At 64.3% G+C, this 11,832-nt stretch overlaps 2 protein-coding genes across 2 annotated transcripts; both read left to right on the top strand.

Annotated features, from left to right (window-relative positions):
• Positions 1-3: 3 nt before the first annotated feature.
• LOC122192594 (laminin subunit beta-2-like) lies at positions 4-9,452 on the top strand (the record flags this gene model as incomplete). The annotated part of the gene is made up of 26 exons (XM_042893190.1): positions 4-109; positions 189-368; positions 1,246-1,358; positions 1,475-1,554; positions 1,786-1,942; positions 2,088-2,240; positions 2,318-2,476; positions 2,552-2,673; positions 3,242-3,362; positions 3,643-3,835; positions 4,014-4,157; positions 4,298-4,529; positions 4,862-5,025; positions 5,107-5,331; positions 5,422-5,636; positions 5,712-5,808; positions 6,283-6,658; positions 6,730-6,914; positions 7,225-7,454; positions 7,583-7,786; positions 7,934-8,078; positions 8,162-8,369; positions 8,443-8,584; positions 8,753-8,929; positions 9,001-9,157; positions 9,232-9,452. Coding segments are annotated over 26 exons (4,419 nt in total), but the record flags the coding sequence as incomplete, so codon positions are not given.
• A 180-nt stretch (positions 9,453-9,632) lies between these two features.
• LOC122192595 (laminin subunit beta-1-like) lies at positions 9,633-11,827 on the top strand (the record flags this gene model as incomplete). The annotated part of the gene is made up of 8 exons (XM_042893191.1): positions 9,633-9,800; positions 9,961-10,136; positions 10,209-10,344; positions 10,463-10,536; positions 10,637-10,825; positions 10,899-10,962; positions 11,465-11,667; positions 11,762-11,827. Coding segments are annotated over exons 1-8 (978 nt in total), but the record flags the coding sequence as incomplete, so codon positions are not given.
• Between the last annotated feature and the right edge of the window lie 5 nt (positions 11,828-11,832).

The raw sequence follows: 11,832 nt of genomic DNA, 5'->3' as shown, positions 1-11,832 counted from the left end.
GTGTGCGATGGCTGCCAGCACAACACCATGGGGCGCCGCTGCCATCTCTGCAAGCCCTTCTACTACCGGCACCCGCGCTCCGATATCCGCGCTCCCACTGCCTGCATCCGTGAGTGCCCCCAGCTCTGTTGCCCCCAACCCCGTGTCCCCCACTGCCACCTGCCCCAGCTGCCACGATGTCCCCACAGCGTGTGACTGCGACCCTGCGGGATCGCTGGATGGCGGCGCCTGTGATGCACACACGGACGTGGCGCTGGGCATGATCGCGGGGCAGTGCCGCTGCAAGGAGAACGTGGCCGGGCCACGCTGCGACCGCTGCCGGCACGGAGCCTACGGCCTCAGCCAGGGAGACCCTCAGGGCTGCCAGCGTGAGCTGGGGCTGGGGTGGGCATGGGCTGTGGGGATGGAGGGTTTGTGTGGGGATGGAGGAATGGGGATGGAAAGGGAGGAACATGGGTGAAGGAGTGGGGATGAAAAGATGGGATGAAGGAATGGGGATTGGGGTGGAGGAATGGGGATGGAAGGATGGGGATGAAGGAATGAGAATACAGAAAGAGGGATGGGGATGGAGGGATAAAAATGAAGGGATAGGTTTGGGAAAGGAGATGGAGGGCAGAGCTGAATGAGTGAGTGATGAAGCAGTAAGGATGGAGGGATGGGGATGAAGGAATGGAAAAGAGGGGATGGGGATGGAGATGGAGGAATGGGAATGGAGATACAGGGATAGGGAGGGGAGTAGAGGAGTGTGAATGAGAAGAGTGGGGATGGGGAATGAAGGAAGGGGTATAGAAGGCCTGAGTTGGAGGGTTGAGGCCAGAGATGGAAGTGTGGAGATGGATGGGTTAGGGATGAAGCAATGTAGGAGGAGTGGGGATTGAAGAAGAATGGAAATGAACGGATGAGGTGGGGAGATATGGATGAAGGAACAAGGGATGCAGGGATGGGGATGGAAGGATTAGGCTGGAGGGCAGGGATGGAAGGGTGGAGCTGGATGAGTAGGTGATGAAGCAATGGGAGGGGATGATGGAGATGGAAGTAGGATTGGCATGGAGGGTCGGAGATGGAAAGAGGGAGGGAGGGTAAGGGAAGGTGGGATGAGCAATAGTGCATGGGGGACTCAGGGCCGTGGGGCAAGGAGGGAGGGCTGTGGAGCTGCTGTTTGAACATCACAGGGTGCACTGGGGGCTGTGGTGGGTGGCAGTGCTGTGTGGCAGCCCACCATGTGTGTGTTTGTGCACGGGGCAGCGTGCCGGTGTGACCCACGGGGCACGGTGGCGGGCAGCTCCCCCTGTGACCCCATCAGTGGGGACTGCTACTGCAAGCGCTTCGTGGCCGGGCGCTCCTGCAGCCAGTGCGTGGTGAGTGCCCCAGCTCCACACCGTGCTCCATTGCCTTGGCTCTCCCCAGCCCCATGGCATTCCCCAGGGCTGGGCTGGCCCCACACCTACTCCCTATCTCTCCCATCTTACTGCAGCCTGAGTTCTGGGGCCTGAGCTATGATGTAGGGGGCTGCCGGCCCTGCTCCTGTGACTTCGGGGGAGCTTACAGCAACCGGTGAGGCCCCACGGTACTGCCCAGCTGGGCACGGGGACACAGGGATGGGTGTGGGGACAGGGTGGAATGGAAGTGGTGGGACCACTGCTGGAGGGGTGGGGACAGGGCTTCACAGTGGAGACAGAGTGGTGTGGAAGGAGGGATCTCTGTGCCTGGAGGTGGAGGGCTGGGGACAGGAAGGGATGGGTGAGGCACAGTCGGACAGAAAGATGGACAAGGGCCATTCCCCAGGTGCTCCATGGAGGACGGGGCCTGTCCCTGCCGCCCCCACCTCATGGGCCGGCAGTGTGACCAGGTGCAGCCCGGCTTCTTCTGCGCACCCCTTGACCACTACACCTACGAGGCTGAGCAAGCCGTGGGCCACGGGCCCAGCCATCCCCAGCTCCCAGTGAGTGTCCCCATGTGGGCTTCCGCAGTGCCCCATACCTTGTGTATGGCCATCCCCGTGCTCCATGCATGGCTATCTCCACGCATGGCCATCCCCATGCTCCACGCGTCACCGTCCCCACGCATGGCCATCCCCATCCCTGCAGGGCGCCGTGCGGGCAGAGGTGCCCCAGGACTGCCCCCAGCACCGCAATGGGGACCCAGTGGGGCGGAAGGCACGTGCTCGGCCCCAGCGCAGCCCTCCCCGCTCCCCCCAGCCCCGCGCAGCCCCACACCACAGCCTCCAGCAGCCCCCCAAGGTGAGCCCTGGGTTGAGGAGGGGGCACAGTGGGGCACAGCCTTGGGCTGGGGCTGAGCCATGCGGTGCCATGCCCAGCCCGACGTGGAGCCGGTGCTGCGAGATGGGGACGGGCGCATGGTGACGTGGACTGGACTGGGGTTTGCCCGTGTGCGGGATGGAGCCGGGCTGACATTCCATGTAGACAACGTGCCCTACCCCATGGAGTACGAGCTGCTGCTGCGTTACGAGCCTGAGGTGAGTGGCTGCAGGATGGCCCCAGTGTGCACCATGTGGCACCGCCAGTGCTGATGGCCTCGCATCCCATTGCAGTCAGCCGAGGACTGGGAGGCTGTGGTGAGCATCAGCTCCCGGGCGCTGCCCACCGGACCACGCTGTGGGAACCTGCTGCCCTCAGAGCAGATGTACCACGAAGGCCTGCCCCACAGCCAGAGGTGGGATGGGGTGGGGGTGGATTGGAAAAGGATGGAGATGGAGACAGGGAAAGGGTGGGATGGGATGAGAGGGAATGGGATAGGTGTGGAAAGAAGATGGAGACGGGGATGGGGTAGGATGGGTAGAGGGAGCAGGTTGAGGATATGGATGGGGATGGGAATGAGGACAGGGATGGGGGTGTAGACAGATTGGGCTTGAGAATGGGCATGAGTTTGGGGATAGAGATGGGAATGAGAACTGGCATAGAGATGAGAATGGGAATGCAGACAGGATAAAGGTGGAAATGTGCATGAGAGGATGTGGTGGGATGAAATAAAGAGAAAGAATGAAGATGGAACTGGGAATGGGGTGGGATAGGATAGGGATGAGGATGAAGGTAGGATCAGGACAGGGAGATGGACAACACTACCACACTTCTAGAATTGAGGGATGGGCATAGGATGTGGTTGGTATGGGAAGGGGGATAGTCCTACCACACCAGTCGGGGAATCAGGGTGATGAATGTGGCCAGGTCCTGCTACATTCTTCTGGCCATCTCTCTGTGACCCGACGCCTTCCTTTCTGCAGGTATGTGCTGCTGTCCCGGCCCTTCTGCTTCGAGCCCAGTACCCCATACGAGGTAACTGTGCGGCTGCAGAGAGCCAGCGTCACCCAGCGCCACCCCAGTGCCTTCATCCTCATCGACTCAGTAAGGGGATCCCAACACACCCCGGTGGGGAGATGGGCAGGGGTGGGCAAACCACACATAGAGTGGTGGACAGAGATGGGACAGGGTGGAGAGGGAGATGAAAGGGGTATAGATGGAGGCGGCAATGGGACTGGTGTTGCAGCTGGGTCTGGAGCAGAGAATGAGGATGGAGATGTCGATGGGATGGGGCCACGCATGGGGACATCGGTGGGGCTGGGGATCTTGATGGAGTTGGGACTGGTCCCGGGGACAGCCCCACCACCTCCCCGCTGCCCCACAGCTGGTGCTGCTGCCACGTGTGCCGGAGCTGCCGGGCTTCCACGGGGCAGCAGTGGAAGCGGTGCAGCGGCTGGAGGAGCTGGAGCGCTACCGATGCCTGGAGGCTTTCCATATGGCCCCACCGCACACCCTGGCCGAAGCCTGCGCCCGCCTCATCTGCAGCGTCTCAGCCGTGCTGCACGATGGAGCTCTGTGTGAGTCGGGGGCCGCAGGGATGAGGGGCCATGAGTGGGTTGGTGGGTGAGTGGGCTATGATAGAGCCATGCTCGGCACAGCAAGGCCGGATAGTAGCTGGTGTGGAAGAGGCCAGGGGTTGGTGGCAGTGTGTGGCATGGCATTCCCATCCCCAGCTACAACCCTGCTGCCCCACAGCCTGCCAGTGTGACCCACAAGGCTCCCGCAGCAGCGTGTGCCAGGTGCTGTCAGGGCAGTGTGAGTGCAAGCCCCATGTCCTCGGCCGACGCTGTGACCGCTGCGCACCCGGCAGCTACGGCTTTGGACCCCTGGGGTGCAGCCGTGAGTAACAGGGTCTGCTGGTGTGTCAGGCATGCCAGGATGGGACCCCCCTGTCTGTGTGTCTGTCTGTCTGTCCATCCCACTGGGATGATTATTCTCTGGCTTGAGGTCACCCTGACGTGAGCTGTGCCATTCCACAGCCTGCGCCTGCTCCCCGGAGGGCTCTGTGTCACAGCTGTGTGATGCGGGCAGTGGGCAGTGCCGCTGCCAGCCGGGCGTTATGGGCCGGCAATGCGACCGCTGCCAGCCGGGACACTGGGGCTTCCCCAGCTGCCGGCTCTGCCAGTGCAACGGGCACACCGAGGAGTGCGACCTGCGGACGGGCAGCTGCCTGCGCTGCCGAGACCACACCGCCGGCCGGCACTGCGAGAGGTGAGCGTGGTTGGGTGAGATGGTTCGGCACGGCATGGCACGGCATAGCATGATACTTACAGCACTGATGAGGTGGGGTAGGACGGGATGAATGGGATTGAACAGGTTTAGATTGTATGAGATGGGATGGGATGAGATGAGATGAGATGGTGTAGGGTACGGTAGGGTAGCTTGGGATGGGATAGGATGAGGATGGCATAAGAAAAGACGGGATGAGATGGAATAAAACGGGATGGTGGAACTGGATGGGACAGGTTAGGATTAATGGGATGGGATGGGATTTGATGAAATAGATGGGATGGACACCTGAGACCTCACTCCTGCCCTTGCAGATGCCAAGACGGTTATTATGGAGACCCGGTGCTGGGCTCAGGGCAGCAGTGCCGCCCTTGTCCCTGCCCTGGCTACCCCGGCACACGGCACTACCATGGGAGCGCCTGCCATGCCGACAAGGAGACCCACCACATCGTGTGCCTCTGCGCGCCCGGATACACCGGTGAGGGGCAGACAGGCACCATGCTGCAGCACCCCAGCAAGAGGGCTGAGATTCCATCAGCCACACCGCACGTCCCCACAGGGCCCCGCTGCGACCGCTGCTCCCCGGGCTACTTTGGGACGCCGGAGATGGAGGGAGGAGTGTGCCGGCCCTGCCAGTGCAACAACAACATCGACACCAGCGACCCGGGGGCCTGTGACCCGCACACAGGGCACTGCCGCCGCTGCCTGTACCACACTGCTGGGCCCCGCTGTGCCCAGTGCCAGCCCGGCTATTTCGGCAATGCCCTGCAGCGCAGCTGTCGCCGTGAGTTGGGCCAGGGGCTGTGGGCCTGCGAGGTCTTGGGGTGGCGTGAGGCTGAGCCCCCTGCCCCACATGGCTGCCCACCACCCGTAGGCTGCAGCTGTGACCCGCGGGGAACGCTGTCTGCCCACTGCACCGCTGGCACCTGCAGCTGTGACCGCGCTACGGGAGCCTGCGCCTGCAGAGCCAATGTGGTGGGCAGGAGCTGCGACCGCTGTGCACCCAACTTCTGGAACCTGGGGGGGATGGAGGGCTGCCAGCCTTGTGGATGCCATGCCATGCACGCCACGCACCCCGCTTGCGATGAGGTGAGCATCCCAGTATGGGTCCTGTGTCCTCTGGTGGTGAGAATGAGTGGGCTGAGCACCCTGCTCTCGCTGCAGGTCACAGGGCAGTGCCACTGCCACCTCGGCTTTGGTGGCCGTGTCTGTTCCCAGTGCCAGGAGAATCACTGGGGAGACCCCGAGCTGCAGTGCCGAGGTGAGAGCTTTACCCACGGACTGGCAGTGGGGTGTATGGGGACATGGGAACCCTGAGAAAAGAGGGGTCTTAGGGATACAGGGTGCCGTTGGGACAAAGGCTGTGCTTTGGGGTACATGGGGGCTCCTGGAAATATGGGAACCTTGGGGAAGGGGGAGTCTTGGGGACACAGGGGGTCCTGGGGACATAGGATGAGATTTTGGCTACCTGGGGATTCCTGGGAACATGGAGAGAATCCTGTGGATGTGAAGGACCTCGGGGACATAACAAGCTCCTGAGGATGTGGTGGGACCCTGGTGATAGGGATGAACCATGTGCCACAGCATGATGCTGGGGACATGGGATAGGGACACAGTGAGTCTCCAGGTATGTGATGGGACCCTGGAACCACGGGTGACCCAGGAGACACAGTGCCACTCTGAGAACACAGAGGCCTCTGGAGAGTTCAGGCAGTGACAGTGCCCATCTCCACAGCCTGCGAGTGTGAGCCACTGGGTGCTGAGAGCCCGCAGTGCGACCGAGCCAGTGGGCAGTGCCAGTGCCGGCCAGGCTTTGGGGGGCTGCGCTGCGACCGCTGCCAGCGGGGCTACCAGGCCGCCTTCCCTCGCTGCTCTCCATGCCACCCCTGCTTTGGGCACTGGGACGCAGTGCTGGGCAGCCTGCAGGATGGGCTGCAGCACCTTGGGGCACGGGTACGGGCGCTGCGTGAGGGAGGGTCTGCAGCCTCGCTCAGCCCCCGCCTGCGAGCACTGGAGGAGGCCCTGAAGCATGCAGAGCGGCTGCTGGGTGAGGGGAGCAGCCCCAGTAGCCCCCTCCTGCAGGAGCTGGCCGGGCAGCTGGATGGCAGCAGGCAAGTGCACACGGTGGGCTGGGGGGGGGCTTTAGGCATCCAGAGGTATTTGAGAGCTCTCTGCCCCATAGGACAGAGCTGGACAACTTCTGGAAGAGGCTTCAAGAGCTGGAGCAACACGTGGATCAGCTGGAGCAGGCTGATGTGCTGCACCGCAGCCGGCTGGCCAGGCTGAGCCATGAGTTGGGTGGGCTCAACCAAACCACCTCCCGCCTGCAAGCTGTCTTCGGCACCGTGACAGCAGCAGGATTCAGGGGTAAGGGCATCCAGTGAGGGCGTCTGGGGGCATGGGGGCTGGGAGAGCCGTGCCCCAGTGCTGGATATGTAGCTGGGACTGGGAGAACTGTGCCCTAATTCTGAGTGCGTGGTAGGACTCTGGGGTTGTGGGGGGGGAGGTCCTAGGAACAGAGGTACCTTGGGAAAGTGTTGGGACTCCGAATATGGAGAGACAGTGGATACTTAGGAGATCCTGGGACATGGAAAGACACAAGGGATATGGCTGATCCTGGAGCCATAACAGGATGCTGGGGACATGGTGGGACTCGAGGGACACTCTGTACTCGCAGAGTCATACCAGAGCATCGTGGTGGCAGCACGGGACTCACGGCAGGCAGAGGTGGTGGCCAATGGCACGGCAGGTGAGCTGAGTGCAGCACGGGCCACGCAGTGGGCAGCTGAGCAGGCCCTGCAGCAGCAGGGTGATGCGTTCCGCCGGAGCATGGCTGCACAGCGGAAATCCCTGCGGGAGACACAGAAACGGGTGTCAGGGCTCAGCGTGGCCGGGATCAATGAGAAGGTGAGAGTGGGACGGGGGAAAAAGGGCTCGGGGTGATCATATCACAGGTGGCACACGGGTTGCTTGGCTCTTGTGCCAATTGGGATGAGGGTCTGCCCATTCAAACTACACCTTTTGGATCCCTGCAGATTTGTGGGGCTCCTGGAGACCGGAGCTGTGCAGAATCACTGTGTGGAGGAGCTCTGTGCCGGGACAGCGTGGGGATGAGGCATTGCGGGGGTGTGGGGTGCACAGGGGCCCTGCCTGTGTCAGCTCAAGCCCTGAGCAGTGCCGGCAATGCCTCACAGCAGCTGGAGGTGGCCCTGGGACAGCTGAGTGCCGTGGCACAGAAGGTAGGCATGGCGTCCCCATGTGCTGGGTTCTCATGCGAGGCCCTTTGTGCCCACTTGAACACCACACCTGTGCCCACTCCTGGGTCAGTGCCGGCCCCTTGCACATCCCAACTGTAAGCCCCTTGGTGCCCCTTGGTTACACCCCAGATGCAGGAGGTTCAGGACCTGGCACGGGGTGCCCGCAGCCGTGCAGAGGAGGCGTTGGAACGCTCACAGGCTGCCCGCAGCCGCACAGAGAAGGCGACAGCACAGTTGCGGGACTTCATCCGCCGCATCAAAGCCTTCCTGTCAGGTAGGGCCAGCAGTGTGTGGGCACCAGGCATGGTGCGGGGCATGGAGCCCACCCTGAGCCCACCCTGCTCCGATGTCCTGCAGAGGAGGGTGCAGATCCAGGCAGCATCGAGCTGGTGGCGCGGCAGGTGCTGAACATCTCCCTGCCCAGCAGCCCTGCACACATCCAGGAGCTGCTGCGGGAGATGCAGGAGAGCATCAGCCAGCTGGATGGGGTGGACGCGGTGCTCAACGGCACGGCACAGGGGCTGGAGGCTGCACAGGGGCTGCTGGCACAGGGACAGGATGCCAGGTGAGTGGCGACAAGCTGGATGGGGAGGGCAACAGAGCCCTGAGCAGAGCTGGAGGTGTCTGCATCGCCACAGGGAGCGAGCAGAGGGCATGAGGGACGAGCTGGCAGGGACGCAGCTTGCACTGCAGGTGGCACGGGCACAGGTGATGGCGGCTGGGAGCACCCTGCGGAGAGCCAAGGATGGCATCCGGGCTGCTGAGGGCAAAGCCAGGGAGGTGAGAGGTGATATTGGGGATGGGGACCCTGGCACACTCCTGGGCCCTGTGGGTAACAGAGTGGGCACACATGGGGAGCAAAGCCGATGCTATGGCGTGGTGCGGGCCAGCCACGGGTACCCGATGGGCACACGGTGCCCACCCACCGTCTGTGTCCTATGCACCCAGGCGGAGCGCAGGCTGCAGGCGCTGCAGGGGAAGGAGTCACGGCTGCAGCGGCGGCTGCGGGAGCTGGCACAGCGCGTCACCGCCCTGCAGCAGCGCGGACAGGACGCCCGGCGCCTGGCACAGGATGCCAAGGATGGGGCGCAGCGTGCCACCGCCGCCTCGAGGACGCTCAGCCAGGTGAGCCCCGGCCTCGCAGCAGGCGGGGGGCGATGCGGGGAGCTCGGCCTCACCGTGCCGTGTGCCCCTAGGACCTGGCGCAGGTGACTCGGCGCTACGTGGTGCTCAAGGACCGGGTGAGCGGGATGGCAGGGATGGCCGGCGGGGCCCTGCAGCGCGTGACGCGGCTGACGGCCGAGGCCAGGGACCTGCTGGATAAAGCCAACAGCAGCAAGAAGCGGCTGGAAGGTAAGAGGCGGCGTGGGACAGGGGCCGCCCGCTCGGTGCCCGCAGCCCACCCTGCACCCCGTGCCTTCCCGCAGAGCTGGAGCAGCACTTCGGGGCCAACGAGCAGGCGATGGCGGCCAAGGCGACGCGGCTGCAGGCGCTGGAGCGGCAGGTGTCGGGGCTGCTGCAGGAGATCCGCGAGCGGGCCAACGCGTACGCCACCTGCTAGGGAGTCCGACCCGCTCGGGACGCGGCCCCGCGCGGCGAGGAAGAAACCCGCGGGGTGTCTGTAGCGCCTGCAAATAAAGCGCTGAGCAGCGGCTGCCCGTGTCCGGCCTCTCACTGTCACGCGTGGCCGAGTCCCGCGCGTCCCCCCGCGGTACCCCCGGCCTCCGGCGGGGCGGTGCTGGCCCTTCCCGGCCCGGCGTGGGCCGCCGTGCGAAGGGACCGCCCCGCGAGTTCCGCGCAGCCCCGAGCGCCGCCACAACTTTGCGGAGGGGCGGCGAGAGGGAACCCCCCCCCTCGGCAACGCGCGCCTACCCACGCGAGACCGGACCCCACGCGGCGGCACCCCGAGTCCCGCGCGCCGCCGCGATGCGCGGCCCCGCAGCCTTCCTCCCCCCGCTTCTCCTCTTCCTCTCCCTCCTCGTCCCGCTGCCGTCCGGTGAGTGCGCGGCCCCCGCTCGCGGAACGCTCTCGGGTTGGGGTCCGGACCCGCGGGGCATTTCCGGGCGGATCGCGGAAGGGCCCCCGCTTCGGGGCCGTGCGGGACGGGGACGGAGCTCCGCGTGGGGTCCGGCCTCATCCACCCGCTGCCCACGCAGGGCCGGGAGGGGCCGCGTGGGCCGTTTCTTCTCCCGACGCCCCCCATGGCTGCGCCCGCGGCAGCTGCTACCCGGCCACCGGGGACCTGCTGGTGGGGAGAGCCTCGCGGCTCAGCGCCTCGTCCACCTGCGGGCTGCGGCGGCCCCAACCCTACTGCATCGTCAGCCACCTCCAGGTGAGACGGGGGATGAGGGACGGGGGACCGGGACGTGGTGGGGTGGGGTGACCGTTGAGCCCCCGCCCACAGGAGGAGAAGAAATGCTTCGTCTGTGACTCGCGGAGACCCTACGATGCCCACAGCAATACTGACAGCCACCGCATCGAAAATGTGCTGACCACCTTTGCCCCCCGCCCCAAGAAGGCCTGGTGGCAGGCGGAGAACGGTGAGCAATAGAGCGTCCCTGGGGGGCTGCTCTTCCCGTCCTCCCACACTAAGGAAGCCGTGACTCAGCCCTGTGCTGCTGTGGCCAAGGCTGGAGTCACACGGGTGTCCCCCCCCAGGCGTGGAGCACGTCAGCATCCAGCTGGACTTGGAGGCTGAGTTCCACTTCACCCACCTCATCATGACCTTTAAGGTGAGCGCAGCAGGATGGCACAGACCCCGTCATCCCGACTGCCATCCTGCCGCGTGTCCCAACCCTGCCGTGTGCCCCCACCCCTCCATGTGCCCCGCAGACCTTCCGCCCCGCAGCCATGCTGGTGGAGCGCTCGGCCGACTTTGGCCGCAGCTGGAAGACGTACCGCTACTTCGCCTACGACTGTGCTGCGTCCTTCCCCCACGTCCCCCGTGGGCCCCCGCGCCGCATTGACGATGTGATCTGTGAGTCGCGCTACTCTGACATCGAGCCCTCCACCGAGGGGGAGGTGAGGCTCCGACAGCACCGAGGGACACTTGGAGGATCCCGCTGTCCCCTCACCGCTCTCCTCCTTCCTGCAGGTGATCTACCGCGTGCTGGACCCTGCCATCCCCATCCGCGACCCCTACAGCCCCGCTATCCAGGGTGAGTCGCCCGCCCGTCTGCCGCCCTGCGGCTCTATTTTGGGTGCCACTATTTTGGCTGCTGTGTCCTCATGCTGAGCCCACTGTGGGGCTGGATCCAGGAGTTTCCAAACCCATACAGCGGGGTGTGGATGAATGTGGGGCAGCATAGGATGCCAAGCAATGGGAGATGGGACTATGCCAGTGCCTGGTGCAGGGGCTGTAACCCCGCAGCATGGAGCTGGTGGTGGGCAGATGAACGGTACAGGATGCAGCGGGTTAACAGCTGAGGCTAAATTTAGGCTGGGAGCAGGAGGGGAGGAATCTGCGGGGCCCGGCGGCTGCTGCTGGGAAGCTGCTGTCCCTGGAGAGCCGTCCTGCTGGCCCCATGTGCCATGCAGCACCACAAGCACGGAGCAGTACATCCCCAGCCATGGCGCACCATGTGCAATGCGCTGCAGCTGGGCACAGCCGTGTTCAGCAGGTACGGGTGAGCAGAGCCAAGCTGCCAACTTTCTATGCAGAGCTGCTGCGTGTCACCAACCTGCGGGTGAACCTCACCAAGCTGCACACGCTGGGGGACAACCTGCTGGACTCACGGCGGGAGATCCGCGAGAAGTACTACTATGCGCTGTATGAGATGGTGCTGCGTGGAAACTGCTTCTGCTACGGGCACGCCTCAGAGTGTGCGCCGCTCAGCGGGGCCACAGCCACTGTGAATGGCATGGTAGGTCCAGCCATAGTACAGACCCCTGTGCTGTACTGCATTGGGGTGACCGCAGCACCCAGTCCCACAGCTCCTCACCATGGCATCCTGGCAGGTGCACGGGCGCTGTGTCTGCAAGCACCACACGCAGGGGCTGAACTGTGAGCGCTGTGAGGACTTCTACCA

This window comes from Lagopus leucura, unplaced genomic scaffold (genome assembly GCF_019238085.1).
Source record: "Lagopus leucura isolate 7727_CA_CO unplaced genomic scaffold, USGS_WTPT01 46348-0_obj-0_obj, whole genome shotgun sequence".
Taxonomy (NCBI): Eukaryota; Metazoa; Chordata; class Aves; order Galliformes; family Phasianidae; genus Lagopus; species Lagopus leucura.
This window is presented reverse-complemented; position numbering and strand designations above follow the sequence as displayed.